Source organism: Notamacropus eugenii, chromosome 3, assembly GCF_028372415.1.
Source record: "Notamacropus eugenii isolate mMacEug1 chromosome 3, mMacEug1.pri_v2, whole genome shotgun sequence".
NCBI classification, from domain to species: Eukaryota; Metazoa; Chordata; class Mammalia; order Diprotodontia; family Macropodidae; genus Notamacropus; species Notamacropus eugenii.
Genome location: NC_092874.1, coordinates 458655799 through 458672150, shown reverse-complemented (window position 1 = coordinate 458672150; position 16352 = coordinate 458655799). Strand labels below are relative to the sequence as shown.

At 39.2% G+C, this 16352-nt stretch overlaps 1 protein-coding gene across 24 annotated transcripts in view; it reads right to left on the bottom strand.

Moving 5' to 3' along the window:
- Positions 1–16352, bottom strand: part of MAGI1 (membrane associated guanylate kinase, WW and PDZ domain containing 1) — a 703366-nt gene that overhangs the window by 100853 nt on the left and 586161 nt on the right. For 19 of the 24 annotated variants that reach the window (XM_072598734.1, XM_072598737.1, XM_072598738.1 and 16 more), the window contains 3 exons: positions 16213–16295; positions 10972–11007; positions 2548–2605 (listed from right to left, as the gene is read on the bottom strand). In XM_072598734.1, coding sequence (XP_072454835.1) covers positions 2548–2605; positions 10972–11007; positions 16213–16295 — 177 coding nt within the window. The remainder of the gene's footprint in view (positions 1–2547; positions 2606–10971; positions 11008–16212; positions 16296–16352) is intronic. The other 5 variants (XM_072598742.1, XM_072598759.1, XM_072598758.1 and 2 more) reach the window with 2 other exon arrangements.

Here is a 16352-nt window from a genome sequence, read left to right as displayed (position 1 = left end):
CTCTCGGAGCCGCGGCCGCCGCAGGTCTGGGCTGGGCTCCGCGTCTGCAGCGCAACGGACCTTTTGTGAGAGGTTTGCAGGTCCCTCTGTGGGTGGAGAGACCCGCGTGGCCGCTGGAGATCCCGTCCCCATAGCCCGCTCGGATCTTTTCCTCACGGTGTCGCGGCCGCTGCAGGGCTGCACTCAGCTCCCAGTCCCGGCGCCCAGTCCGCAGCGCGAAAGACTCCCCGCAAGAGGTTTGCAGGTCTCTCCGGAACAGAAATCTCCCTCGCTCCAATATTCCGTGGCCTCTGGGTGCAGAATTCACCATGAGTTGATCCCCTCTAGCCGTTCTGTGGGTTGTGGGTTCGGAGCTATGTGTATGTGTGTCTTTCTACTCCGCCATCTTGGCTCCGCCCCGACTGGTCGCTTTTTCAAGACACAACCACGCTCAAATGGACAGAAGTTCTATTCCAGCCCTTCAATGGAAAAATGGCTCTAACTTTTCTAGCTGCCTATCCTCGGGCAACCAAACAACAAACCTTTTTTCAGTGCTTACTATATACCAGACATTTTACATGATGAAAATTAATTTTGTGGTGGAGAGGATAAAAGAGATAGAGTGGGGAGGGATACACACACATATACACACATATGTACACATACATACATACATACAAAGAGAGAAAGGAAGGGAAAATAGGAAGGAGGGAGAGAGAATAGAAGTGAGGTGGGAGAGAGAGTTGAAGTGAGGAGGCGGAGAGAAAAGGGAGGGAGGAAAACAGAGAAGAGAGAGAAAACAGAGGAGTGAGGAGGAAGAGAGAGAGAGAGTGAGAGCACAGTCAGGTTCCAGGCTACCAATCATTCTAGCAAAGGCCCTTGCTATACTGAGCTCATCATTTTTATAATAAGATGCTGAACATTTCACGATTGACAGTTTCCCAACACAAGTTCCCTTCATCAAGGTGTGAAATGGATAATGCCTCAATGCCAGCAGACTGAAAAAAAAAAATCACATGCTGGTTATCTTCCTTTGAGCAGGGATTATTATTAAGTATTTAGCTGGTTCTCTTTTCTTCCAAGGTATCATTTATTCATTATTTCTCATCATAGTCAGAGGTAATAAAAATCAAGGCTACATCTGAACATCTCATTTCTTGGCTTTTTATGTTTTCATCCCTATCTATTCCACGGGGGGATGGAGTGCTAGCCTGGTATGTACCCATTACTTTAAGGTACAAAGGAAACAGGAAGGCTGTTGGTAAATCAAGGCTCTTGCCTTGAGCGGGTAATAATACAAAATGGGATCCCAGTGTTAGAGAAAGAAAGGCCCAATTGATCAACCAGTTCAACCTCCTCATTTTCTGGATCAGTCTGTCAACAAACTTTTACTAAACCATCTAAATTTCACTGTGCTAAGTTGAAGAGATACAAAGAAAGAGTCCCTGCCCTCAGCTTACATTCTCTTGGAGAAAATGACGAATCTCAATCTCATCTCATTCTCAAAGCTGAGAGAATCAAGAAAGACTTCCGGAAACAGGTGATGTTTGAGCTGAGCTTTGAAGCAAGTGGACTCTTAGAAGCAAAAGTAAAGAGGGAACACATTCCAAGTGTAGTGACAAACAGCCTTGGCAAAGTCATGGAGATGGGAATTGAAGCCCTTGAAAGGGTAAACAGCTTGTCCAAGGTCACAAAAGTAGCAAAGAGGAGAGACAACATCTGAACTCATCCTTTGACTTCACACCAATCAATAAGCATTTATTAAGTGCCTACTATGTGCCAGGGACCATGCTAATAATGCTGAATACAAAGAGAGGTAGATCCAACATTCTTTCAACTACACCACAACATGCCGGGTCCTGAGGTCATGAAAAAAAGTAATTTAATTCTGAGAGTTCTCTCTCACTAATACGATCACTTAGGGATTTATTCCGACTTGGAATTCCTTCATCTTTTCCAGTCTCTCGGATATCACTAACATTTCTTCTGTTCTAGGACAGCTCAGCTGGGCTGGCCATATGGAGACCGTTAGTCAGTAGTTAGCTGTCCTTTAGTCTTCTGAAGAGGACAGCACAAGGGGCCCTCATTCTGAAGACACAAGATCGCCATTCATCTTGCCTACAGAGTGAACAAATTGACTGGCCTCGTGAGAAGACAGATGTTTCTGTCTTGTCAGCTTTTCTCTCTATCTTTTGCTTATTAATACTCCCCTTCCTCATCCTTCACTCCTCAGTGTAATGGGGATTTCAGTCTGTCTAGCATTGTGAGAAATGATCCCAAACACACTGCACACACACACACACACACACACACACATACATACATACATACATACATACATACATATATATATATATATCTTCTTGGACATGGCCAACATGAGAATTTGCTTCGCTGGCTATACATGTTTCTAACAGAGGTTTTTGTTGCTCCTTTTTCTCTGTGGCAGGGGGTGGGGGTGGGGAGAGGAAAGTGGCAAGGGAAAAAGGAGAATTTCATGAAAATAAAAGTTAATTTTGAAAAATTAAAGACTTTGTACATACAAATTTGATTTTTAAAATAACTTACTCTACATAGTAGACACCATATACGGGGTCTTCAATCTTTTCCCAACCAGCAGGCAATTCTGAAAACAAAATCATAAAAAAATTCTTAATATTCAGAGTGCAACTCTGAGGGGTGGGTGTGTATCTGACAATTGAGTTAGATAGAAGGAAGTTCTCATTTCATTTTAAAATATATATCCTAATGAAAACAGTCATTTTTTTCCAACAAACAAACTACATTTTCTTACATGACATACATTTAAGCATTTTACATTTTGAGCAGCAGAGGAATTGGAGAAGGGGAGAGGGTCCTGAAATGGGGTCCCAATTTCCTTTATTTTAAATTAACTTATCAAATTTGTTTTTAAGGAAGAAAAATCTATCAATGTGACTCTGACTTGTATTTCCTGATTCATATCATTTATAGTTTTTTTCCTTCTTTCCTTAACTTCTTTATAGGACAAGAAAAATGCAGAAGAAATGAAATCTTTTTCTCCCAATCCCCTTTTTAAACAAACTAACCAACCCAAGACTATTCTTAGCCCACCCCCCCCAGAGGAGAAAATACAATTATACGATCATACTTTTGTCTTATTCCTCATTTAAGTTCTATTTCTATTGATTCTCCTGGGGATGGGAGTGGGTGGGTATAGGACTAGACCTTGACTTGCTCAAGATCACACAGTGAACATGTTTTACAGGTAAGACTTCAATCCAGGTCTTCCTGACTCCAAGGCCATCTCTCTATCCATTCCACATCACATCACCTTCTCATTATCATTTAGTACTAAAACAAAAATTCAGACATGAATTTTAAATAGAGGAGCATACTTGAAATTGCTTTTCATTCTATCTCTAATGTACAGCATTACACTTTGGGTCCAGACTTGCTCCAGTTCTTGTCCTCAGGTCACTTATATTCCATGGATTTTTAAGGAATTATTGCCACAAGTGCACTTTCTCAGTAAAGATGGTGTTGGGGGCCAGCACTAAGCACCACATGCCATGCAAGCCGATTCTACTATGTGGCTGTGTCACCATTTTCAGTCACATCCAACTCTTTGTGACCTCCATTGAGGGATTTCTTGGCAAAGATGCTAGAGTGGCTTACCAATTCCTTCTCCCACTCACTGTATAGATGAAGAAACTGAGGCAAACAGGGGTAAGTAAGTTGCCCATGGTCACACAGCTAGTAAGTATCTAATACCATGAACTCATGAAGATGAGTTTTCCTGACTCCAAGTCTGGCACTATCCACTGGACCACTTAGCTACCTTAATTCTATTATATCAGGCTTTAATTCTCTGTGGTATTTGACCCAAAATAAGTCTATCAGGTAATAAACTTTTCTTTAAAAGGGTTCTACTTTATCTCTATTTTTTTAATAAAGGGCAATTCTGTAGATAACTTCATTTGACAAACATAAAACAATATTATTTCTCTAAATATAATTATGACTAAGACAGCTAAGTTCTGCCATATTTTACACTGATCTTTTTATCCCTTAGAAAAATGACTAAATTCAATCGTGGTATGACTGCTTAACCCTCACAATCTATAACTATATAATCTATAATCTATAGAATATATGTAACTATATAATTATATATAACTATATAATCTATAATCTAGAAGATAAGCTCATATTAAAATAACATTTTGACAAGGAATGTCATTCCTGAACAAAACCATGAGGATCTGACTTGAAGACAAATAACTTAAAATATTATTTTTTTGAAATGTCTTCCTTCCTTCCTCTCTTTTCTTCCTTCATTCTTTTTTTCTTCTTTCTCTCCCTCCCTTTTTCTTTCTTTCCTTCTTTCTTCCTTTTACTCCACTCTTTTTTCTTTTTTTCTTCCTCCCTCCCTCCTTTCCTCCCTCCCTCTCTTCCTCCCTTCCTTCCTTCCTTCCTTCCTTCCTTCCTTCCTTCCTTCCTTCCTTCCTTCCTTCCTTCCTTCCTTCCTTCCTTCCTTCCTCCCTTCCTTCCCTCCCTCCCTCCTTCCTTTCTTCCTTCATTCCATTAAGAGTAGGCAGTTGTGTAGCTGACATTAGCAAAGACAGCCCTTCTCACAAGAAAAGCTTAGCTAAAGAACACAGAATTTATCAAGTTCAGTTACATGACCAGGAGTCTACAAGAATGAGGAGCAAACACACAGACACACGCAAGCAGATTAATTACTCCAAGTTTACATTCACTTTCAGGTTTGGCTGAACATCAAGAGACATTCATTTCACAGCTTTTACTCCACATGTTCTTTGTATGCAAACAAAGAGCCAGGGCCCACCTCCCACCCCCATTTCTGTTTTACACTTAGCAGGTTTTCAAGGTCTCTGAATCCTTCAAACCCTAAGCAGCTAAGAATATACCAGGGCCCCTCGGCAGATGTTGACATCACTTGGCATTCTCATAAACTGAGGCTTGGAGACCTTTATAACTGGAAGGCTTGAGAAACAGCTTGCCTAAAGAACACTGAAAATTACCATCTAAATAAAAACAAGTCAGGAGAATGTTTCCAACCACTTAGGAACAAAGAGATGAATCAGGAAATTAAAAAACATAAAGTGTGACACGTGAGTTCATGCTTTTTCTTTGATGGGGTAGATGAAAGTGCCAAACATGTAGGAAGAAGGCAAGAGGTGAACTCAGAAATGCACTGTTTCACTGGGATTAATCACAACTTTTCAAAACTGATTAGATTTATTTATTTTTCCTGATCATTTACCCATAAAATAGGAGAATAAAAGATGCACAGGTAATTGTTTTTGGTAATTTTCTGGGGCAAATTTTTTAAAGGAGTGTTGTTAATTTTTAGAAGTGTTTATTTAGAATGAATATATATGTCCATTTAAAAACTAAACATATTCCTTTCTAAATGAAAACTAAAAGCTCTAGAGGTTTTCTTTGTTCCTCCAATAAAGTTAACTTATTTTATATATTAGATTATCAACAATCTCCAGCTGATGGAGAGGTAGTGTGGAGTAGGAGGTAAAACAATGGGCATGGAGTTAGGAAGCCCAGAGGGGAGTCCAGCTGTGAGACACCGGGCATCTCATTACAGTTCTCTGAGAATCAATTTTCTCAGCTGGCAAATATGGGTAACAGTCCTTGCATTTCTTCCTTCTTAGGGTTATTTTGAGGTCCAAAAGGGGTCAAAGGCACTATAAAAATAATCGTTTGTTTTAATATTAAATATTATCATTAAATATATCACTTCACAGTAATTATTTGATTCAATATTATTAATAGCATTCAATCTCAACAATTTTATTTAATATTAATACTATCAATTAATATTAATTTTATCTAATTTTATTAAATAAGAGGAAGAAGATTGACTGGGAATGTGGCGAAGTTCTAAGCCAAAGGTAGGGGATAGTATATGCACAACTCCCCTTGGGTATATTTCCAAATTGCTCTCCAGAATGAATGGATCAGTTTAAAACTTCACCAACAGTGCATTAGTGTCCCAGTTTTCTGGCATCCCCTCCAGTATTTATAATTTTCCTTATTTTTTGTCACATCAGCCAATCTGATAGGTGAGGTAATATCTCAGAGTTGTTTTAATTTGCATTTTTCTAATCAATAGTGGGTTAAAACATTTTTATATATATGACTATAGATAGCTTTGATTTTTCTGTCTGAAACCTGTCTATATCTTTTGATCATTTATCAATTGGGGAATGACTTTCATTCATACAAATCTGATTCATTTCTCTATATATTTAAGAAATGAGGTCTTTTTCAGAGATATTTGCTGTAAATCACCACCCCTTGCCCCACAAGTTTTCTGCCTTCCTTCTAATACAGGCAGCATTGGTTTGGCTTGTGCAAAATCTTTTTTAATTTTTTGACTCATGAGGAAAAATGCTAATTGCCTGCAGAGAAACAGCTGATATTGTCTGAATGCAGACTGAAGAACTTTTTGTCTTTTTCCTTTTTGTTTGTATCTTCTTGTACAAAATGATTAATGTGAAAATGTTTTACGTGAATGCACATTTATAACCTATATCAGATTATTTACCATCTCGGGATGGGGGGAAGAATAAGAAGAATACAAGGAATTCAAAACTTAAAGCAAAACCCCACAAGTGTTAAGAATTGTTTTAACATGTAACTGAGGGGAAAATAAAATATTATCAAAAGGACATAAATGAATAAAAGGCAAACAGAAAACAAAACAAACAAAAAGAGATGGAAGATCCATTGAAAAATAAAGCTACGAAGGTTCTTAGTCATTAGAAGGACAAACCTCCTAATTACAATAGTTAGCAGACAGACAGATGGGCTGTGAAATCAGTTTAAATTCTGAAAACAGAAACCAGCCACATATGTAGAAAGAGCTGAGGGCAGCAGAGAGATCCTGGGCAGGCTCCAGGCTATATTGGAAGACCCCATTGGTCTCCAAACTGTGTTCACAATTACTCTGTCACCACAGTGACAAACTTTAGACGGCCTAGTGTTTAGGGTTGAAAGTTACTTCAATGGATCAATATCGTTATTCCTCTCCAGGATGGAGATCACAGCCTAATCATGCCTGCCCCATCTTAGGTCATCCTTACTGGGGGGGAGACGGGGAGAGCAGTCAAGGGCTGGGGGCCTCGTTTAAGTGCCCTTCACGTCAAAAGCAGCAAAACTGAAAAAGTCACAAGGATATCACAATAGCCATGTGGCTTTTATTTTTTTAAATCTCAAATGCACAATATGAAGAGAATGCACATTTTCAGATCAAAATCCATTAACTTTTAGTCATCCCCCAATGCCAGGTTATTTCACTTAAAACAGTCCACAACTCAGAATATGGGTTACAAGGGTGCACTAGTTGAAAATACAGTTTGCTAGGAGATTTCTGCAGGGGCATTTGGCAATTCCAAAAGGCAACTAATTACATAAGAGATGTCTAGATCCATCTTTGACAACCCAGTTCAGAAATCACAATTCTATAATCAAGTCATGTAGGTCAAAAAGGTAAGGCAGCAGGGGAGACAGTATTCTTAGAGGCAGACTAGAAAGTAACATTCTAGGAGATGCTAGCTCGGTTGGGTAGTGATGGAGGCAGGAAAACGTGGATTCAGACTCTTGTTACGTACGAGCTTGGTGACCCAGTAGAAGTCTCTCAACCCCTACCATCCTGTTTCTCACCTATTAAATGGGATAACAACAGCACCTGTTGCATAGAGTTGTGGTGAGGATAGACTGAAATAATCACTGCATACTGATTGCACACCCTAAGGTACTAGATGGTAGATTTTTATTTTTGTATCACAGTCCACAAAGAGCACACAGTGTCCATTTTTTGAAAGTAGGATTTGTCACAGAAATGGGCTATATTGGATAATGGTAGAGGAGGTCTATGGAAATAACTATGTGTGTGTATGTTTGCACAACTATACATGAGAGTACACTGAACATATTATATATGAATACATATATACTTATACACACATTCCCTTCCTTCCTTTCCTTCCCTCCTTCCTTCCTTCCTTCCTTCCTTCCTTCCTTCCTTCAGACAGGTCGCTAGGTGGCCCAGTGGATAAAGCGCCGGCCCTGGAGTCAGAAAGACCTGATTTCCAATTCATGCTGAGATACTTACTAGCTGTATGACCCTGGGCAAGTCATTTAACCTTTTTTGCCTCAGTTTCCTCATCTGTAAAATAAGCTGAAGAAGGAAATGGCAAACTTGTTCAAGATCTTTGCCAAGAAAACTCCAAAAGGGGTCATGAAGAATTTAGACACCTGAATCATGCCTATACCACCGTATGGGTATACTCCTAGATCACAGATTTGGAGACAGAAGGGATCCATGTTGTTAATGAGTTTAATCCTCTCATTCTACAGATGAGGTAGTGAACCCCAGAGGCGTTTAGTGACTTGCTTGAGGACATATACCTATTCTGTCTGAGGCAGAATTTGAATCTAGTCCTTCCTTACTGTAAGTGTCATTTTCTATTCGCTGTTTCACACTGCCTTTCTCCTATGTGTCCCTTTCAGGGAAAATCAAAAAATAATTTGTTGTTGTTCACTCATTTCAGTGGCATCCAACTCTTCATGAACCCATTTGGGATTTTCTTTGCAAAGATACTGGAGTGGTTTACTAGTTCCTTCTCTGGCTCATTTTACAAATGAGGAAACTGAGGCACACAGGGTTAAGTGACTTGCCCAAGGTCACCCAACTAGTAAATGTCTAAAGTCAGATCTGAACTCAGGAAGATGAGTCTTCTTAATTAAAGCCCGAGCGCACTGTGCACTATGGTGCCACCTAGCTACTCCAGAATGTCCAGAAAGCATCATAAAAATATTAGGCTATGAAAATAAAATCTTGATTTTTTTTTTGGTCCATTATTTCCACATCTTTATCATTCATCTTGCACTAGATAGCACAAGCTCCTGTAACTCATAAGTGATCCAGTGATAAAGGGTGCTTTCCTTTCCCTTTTTACCAACTTCCATTTGACCATAACTATAATGTCACAGCTGCTTTCAGATCAATGAGGACTTCAGATCAATATCAACGATGCTGATCACTGCTCTCCCTATTCACGATTGTCTTCAGATCATTTCTTTTCTGTTCAGAAACCAAGGGCTGTGGTTTGGGCTGTTTCAACAAATAATTCCTATAACCCATTATGGCATGGGATCATTGTGCTGTCCCCTTTAATGGGTTTAGTCGTAGATTGTTAGAATGAGCCAATTAGTTCTGGAGTAATTTCTCTCCAATTGTCTTAATATATAGGATTAGCCTCCGAGTCATTCCTCCCACACTGACCGCAAGAACAGTTTCTTGAATGTCTCAAAAATAGAATAGTCGATAGTTTATTGACTGTTGCTGGCACATCAGTCCACAACAGAATATACCCAAGGCACTGAGGAAACCAGACATAAGTGATATGTGCAGCATAACCCTGGCTAACCAAGCTGTTGGACAAACAGGTGAATAGCATGTCCCCAGAAAGAAAAACAGAATTAAACTGGAGGGGCAAAAGGTCTATATTCTGTACTTACATATAATTTAAAGATATTTTTATATGCTAATCAATCTAGGGCCATAATTTCAAAAAGTTCCATTAGAGGCAATAATAATTAAAGGCTCTTCTGAATCTAAGATGACTATTCTGGTCAATTTTCAATTTTCTTTGGCCTCCTGCAAGTACAATATCGACCAGTGAATTTTCTCATCTAAGCCTTAGGTGGTACACACTCAGAGATACATTTTAATTTCAATGTTGTTTAAACTCAACATAATAAAAATGTTAATGTGCTACCAATTATCCCCCTCAGCCCTGAAGCAAACAACAGTCCAACCACATTTAAAAATCAAAACAAAATATTTTTGGATTATCTGTGAATCTAGTTTGTCCTAAGTAAGCTCCAACAGTATATTTAAAATCTGATGAGCTATATGAACACATTAACACAGCTCCTTTTAGCTCTTAATTTATAACCACAGCTAAGTCGAACCAGGGACCCCAGTTACAACAGGGTTACCATCATTTCTTGATGGTCTCTTCCCAAAGTATAGGAAATCCAGCAATTCCATCAGGAAACAATGTCAATTCAAAACCTCTCTCTTTCCTTCCGGTCATTCATTCATAAAGCTTTTATTAGTCTCCTGCTTCTTCAGATAGGAAAATGTGGCCATCATCACCTTTTAAAAGATGAGGGCAGCCAGGCAAGGTGGTACATGTCTATAATCTCTGCTGCCAGAGAGGCTGAGGATGGTGGATCTCTTGGGATTGGGAGTTGTGGGTTTTGATGACTGGGTGTCCACCCTTCATTCAGCATTAATCTGGCAGAGCTTCTAAGGCAAGGGTGGAGAATCTACAGCCTGGAGGTTACATGTGGCTTTCTAGGTCCTTGGGTACAGCCTTCTGACTGAGTATAAGTTTTACAGAACAAATCCTTTTATTACGGGGATTTGTTCTGTGAAGTTCTGTGAAAAGATGTTCTGAGGGGGCTGCCTGGTTACCTAAGAAGGGGTAAATCAGCCCAGGTTGGAAACAGTGCATGTCAAAGCTCCCATGCTGATCAGTACTGAGATTTGGACCAGGACTAGCTTCAGGAGGTCCAGTCTGGGAAAGATGGGAAGACCCAGAGAGGAAAAAAAAAGGGGGGGCAAAGAACAAAGAAAATCATCCCATGGTTCCTAGAAGGTCTGAGGATTCAGAATATAATCCCAGGTCTCTCCTTGCCCTTTCTCAGCTCTTTCTCTCACACTGTTTATTTCCTTTCTTAAGCCTCATCTACTAAGAACATCTCTGCAGAGAATCCATTCATTATAGAGTCAGCCGTATTTGGTTATCAAATTGACCTTTTGGCGCTAAGTCCAAACAAAAATCATAATTGGAAAGGTGCAAAATAATGAAACAGAAGGATTAAGCAATTCACTAAAGACTCAAAAAAATATAATCTAAGGCATGGAGCAAACAGAAGGATAGAAAAGAGATTTACCTAGTTCACTGTCCAATTCCTCGGTGTGTACCCCTTCTTCTCCAAAGGAAGAGCAGGAAATGAGATAGAAGAGAGGAAAAGAAAAATTCAGACACCAGCACCAAGAAAGAAAACACCCTTAAGAAAAAAAATAGCAGCCCACACCCCGCTTTTGTTATGTGGACCTTACCTGCTCTCGGCTCATCTCATTTCCACCCTTGGAACTCTTCAGACCCCAATCAATGCAAATCATGAAACGTCAAGTGCTTGTATTGGCAAAATAATTATAGGGATCATTTCCTTGCATGTCAAAGTAGGATATGATTGGTTGTAAAAGATGACAAATGGCTTTGCAATTTCCACATTCTTAAGTGAGAGTCACTTATTAAGGATCTCATTCCAAGTGAATAAAGCTGCCAGGCCTTTTAATATCTCGCCCCTTTTAATCCTTCAATATTCCTCTAATCAGCTAAGCAATTATATTCACAATTAAGACATTACTTAACTTTTAAAGACTATCAGTGATTGAAAATAAAATGCGAAGTCAAATAGAGAAGGCATATTGTAGTACGAACTCCAACCCAATGCATACTTTGAAAAGTAATTCTACTCAATTAGGATATCTCAAGGAAGCACAAGAATCTTCATGCACATTGTCTAGATATACTCCAGGTTCCACATATTTACAGAAGTGTGGGTAATAGTGCTCAGATGTCAGGTTGTTCTTTAAAAAAAAATCCCAGCTGCCTAAAATAGTTCTAGGTTTGATGATCAGTACTAAAATTTCATTTATTGACACCAATTGGGATTCCATCATCTCCTCTACACAGCTGTGCATGGATAAGCCTTGTTTCTCCAAACACAGGGCAAGGATGCATCAGGTACTTAATTTGCACCCATCACATCACTTGGCACTGTTCTAGGCACTAGAGACAAATTTCTTGAGCAGAATTAAAAAGCTTAACTGAATAATTTATAATGGCAAACCAGAGTTCTGATTGTGGGGATCAGATCTGTGCTAAACATGTCATCTAGATGTGTGTCTTTGAGTTAACAGTTGGGAAAGGAACACATTCCAAATGGGTTATGTGCCTGGAACGAAAATCAAGTCACAGATGAAAGACCAGCAGACTAGACCAGGTCCATGCATCTTGGGCATTGGGGCTTGGAGAGTAGGTCTTGCTACACCTTTCACATAATAAAGTACACTCACAGAATCACTGTATGACATCAAGATGTGAGATGGTAGGTAGGGGACCCACGGTGACCAATAGTAAAATGTTAATTTATGTACATACTCCATTCATGTCATGACATCAGAGACACACTACTTCATACAAATACAAATGACAAAACATTACCCAGTAGCGATTATGTTATTGGGCATTTGTCCCGTCAGTTTGACAGTGGTACCTACGTGCATACGTATATGCTAGTTTTCAGAAGTGTTTGTGTACAAAGGTACATTTACACAAGCACATATCCATATATATGTATATTGTGTGAATATATATACATATATATATAGCATTTGTTCAGACTTCCTTTTTATTTCAGTTAGTTAATCAATAAGAATTTATTAAGCACCTACTATATACCAGGAACTGTGCTAAGAGTTGGGGACGTGCTCGAGGAGCTTACAATCCAAAAATCATGATGATGAGTTCTTATTCAATATACCCACACCTGACAAACTACACTTGATGTGAAAATGTATTTGTTGTAAGATAAACGGCAAAAAGGGACAGTGTCACAAAGTTGAAAGAACTCTTTGACCAGCTGGGCGACCTTAAGAAAGTCATAGCATCATTGGACCCATGCTTCATCTAAGAAACAAAGATTTGGACTGGCTGATGTCCATGGACCCTTTAACATACTTCATCTATCTATGGAGCTAGTAAACAAACAGAAATATAATGAGTATTCCAAGGGGTCTTAAAAGCAGGGATTTATAGTTGAAAGTCACCTTTAAGACCACTGAGTCCAACCCTCTTATTTTATGGGTAAGGAAACTGAGGTCCAGAGAGATAGAGTGACTTGCAGAGGTAGAACTTGACCCCAGGTCCTTTGACTCCAAAGCCACTGACCTTCCCAATGCACCACACACACTCCTTCTTCAAATAGAAACCCTTGGCTATTGCTACTGTTCAACTCAATCAAACTTCTCTGGAATCTTTCTATCATATGGCATTTTGTTAGCTGGAAATCTCCTGTAGCTCCATGCATCTCAGTACAGTAGTAATCAGTGTTCACAGTGATTACCATGAGCCATTGCATGGGCTGCACATATCATTAGAATTCTTGGCTATGAGAAATAAATGTCAGAGTATCATTAGTATACTTTCATAGATGAATGGATTTTATTTCCTTCCAAGTTTTTAAAAAACGGTACTCTCTCTCCATAGCATACTTATTTACTTTGCTATTTCAATGAGCCCTTATTTCACCCATATTCTCTCCACTGGTGCAGGTCACAACCTCTCTATGATTAAGTACACTGTCTTTCAAAACTGTCACAGTTGAGAAGCCCATCACTGCACAGCCAAACAGAGAAAGAGTGTCTCTGAACTTAAAAGTGGTCCTTGGAAAACAGACACAGAGTCCATCCTGGGGACCCAATCTAAAACCTTTGCAACTTGGAAGGACAGCAGGGTTTACCCACCACTGGCATTCTCTCTGAAACCCTAGAATTACTTCCATACCACAATAAAACACTGGAGGAGGACTTCAGGAATGGGGGAGAACTAAACCAAAGCCTTAAACTGCACTAAGACTTTTGGGACACCTTGAATAAGAAAACAGACTGCTATATGACATATATGAAGAGCCAAGACACCTCATTCCATCACTCCACCAAAAAGCAAATATCTCTTTTCCTGACATATCTTAATCAAAAAGAAAGCCAAGAAAACAATCAAAATACAACAAGGGCCTAGGTCACAGCACTGACTTATCAGAGTTTTTATTCTAGCAAAACATTGCTGAGGTTGTGTGGTACAGGGAAAGACTGCTGAATTTGGAGTCAAAAGGTGCTGGTTCAAATCCAGGCCCAGTTACCCATTTTAGCTTTGGAAAATCATGTTACCCTTTGGATCTCAGTTCTGAAATCTGCAAAATGAGGGAGGTGGACAAAGTAATCTCAAAGGTCCCTTCCAGCTCAAATCTAGGATGCTGTGAAATGCCTTCATAGCGCTGCTTGCACATCTTGTAAATAATGAATTCATGTCCAACACTCTATTTCATCTTCTTGTATTTACCTTTACTAGTATTGTCTGCCTTGGTCTCTAAGTTCCAAGAGAGCAATGGCTGGGATATTTTATGCAGTGCCAATGATAGGGAACACCACATGTCAGAGTGGATAAGCACCTTGCTTTGGAATCTGAAGGATGTGGGTTCAGGCCTTGTCTGGAACAACATCTGGTTTATAACTAGGAACGAATGACTTCCTATGAGAAGCCCTGTCTGATCCCACTTAACGCTAATGCCTTCTCTCCATTGGTTAGCTCTAATCTATCCTGTCTATAGCTTGTCTGAACATAGTTCTTTGCATGTTATCTTCCCCGCTAGACTGTGAGTTCCTTGAGAACAGGGCTGACTTTTGCTTTTTTTTTTTGTATCCCCAGCACTTACCATAGTACCAAGAACACAGGAGGTCCTTAATAAATGTTTCCTGACCATTGAGTTTACCTCCCATTATCCCACCTTCTCTTCAATATATTTGGTCTTCTCTCTCATTGCAACTCTATGAGGGTGTAAATTACAGAGAAGTGGTCAATCTGCCTTGGTGCATAGAGTTTCCACCCCAGGAGTTCTCTATGTATGAGGATGGGAAGATATACTTCTGGTAAAGTGAGGAATCACTGTATATGAATTTACATACTACGCAAACACAACACTGTCTTTTAATGTATGCCAAGACCCAAGGACAATATAAGAAGATTATTGCATTCTATTATCCCTTAGTGCAACGTGTTTTGGGTAATTATACCACTGATTCGTAAGCTCAGATCTGACACAGAGTAGCCACCAGCCAACACATCGGCCTTTTAATTCCTTTGTGTTGAAAAGAGAACACTGTGATGTGGAAAATAGACTTCAGCGTACCAAAAACAAACAGACCACTCTGTCTTACTAAGGATTTCCTTTCAAAGAAACTCAAGTCATAACAATTCTAAGCACACATTTTCATTAAGAACTTCTTGAGCCAATAAGCCATTTTCAATTTTTAATTGGAAACAATTCAGTTGCTTTCTTGAAAGACTGCATTGCTAACATACCTGAGACTTTCTCTCAGTTGATATAAAGACACCAAAACTTGTCAAGGCCTTTCTTTAGTCCTAATGAGGTTATTCTGTTGGGAAAAATCTGAGTTTTTAGAGAAAACTGATTCCTAAATTTTCTGAAGTCTTTGGATCATAGATTTGGTGCTAAAAAACATCTTAAGAGACCATCTAGTCCTATCTTTTCATTTTACAGATGACGGAATTCAGGGCCAGAGAAGTCAATTGATAGCAATAGAGGCGGTATTTGTATCAAGTTCTTCTAACTCGAAATACAACACTTTTTCAACTGTTTTCCTGAAGAGGAATAAGGTACTAGTAAAAGTTAGAAATATCTGGATTTCAATCCTGGCTGTGACACTAACTAGAAAGTGGACTCTTTGGAAGACAATCAAGTTCTGGGCATATTAGGCAAATTCCTTTAACTTCTCTACTAAGTCAGAGGAGTTGTGAGTTGGATTGGCAGTAAAAGTTGCCATTCCAAGAATTTCTCTCATTGAAAAAAACCATAGATCCTTCAAATACTTATGTATCCAAGGAGATGACCACAAGGCCATGTTTCTAGGTAGATGACAAGATACAGTGGTGCTAGGCCAGGGGTGTAGAGCAGCAGTGGTTAATTCAAGTACCCAGTGGGACCTACGGATTCAGAGTAAAGTCATAAGAACTCAACAGAGTTTTATCTAACCATCCACACAGCAAAAACTAAGTGGATGAAGACAGATTATTGAGTTTATGAAATACAATTATATACAATGGATATTCCATAGCTTCAGAACTCATCAATCAGTGTATGTATTTTAAAAAAAAAACATGATTCTCTAAAACTTTCCTTATGAATGCATTTACAGAACATGCTCACAGTGTTTTTCTACAAATTATGCCAATAACACACATACACGTTACTTGCTACATTCTTTCATAAACATTTCCAAATCTCAATCACTAAGGTCAAACATAATGCTCCCTCATCACCCCTTACCATCATCTTCACATTCTTCCAGAGGCTTCTGTTGTTTGTTCAGGCACCGAGGGTCTAGCCAAGATGTGGTTTTTGTGTTGTGGCTGAAAAGCAGAGAGGGAGACAGGGCCCTTGTTAATAAACTGATGTCAAATTTGCAA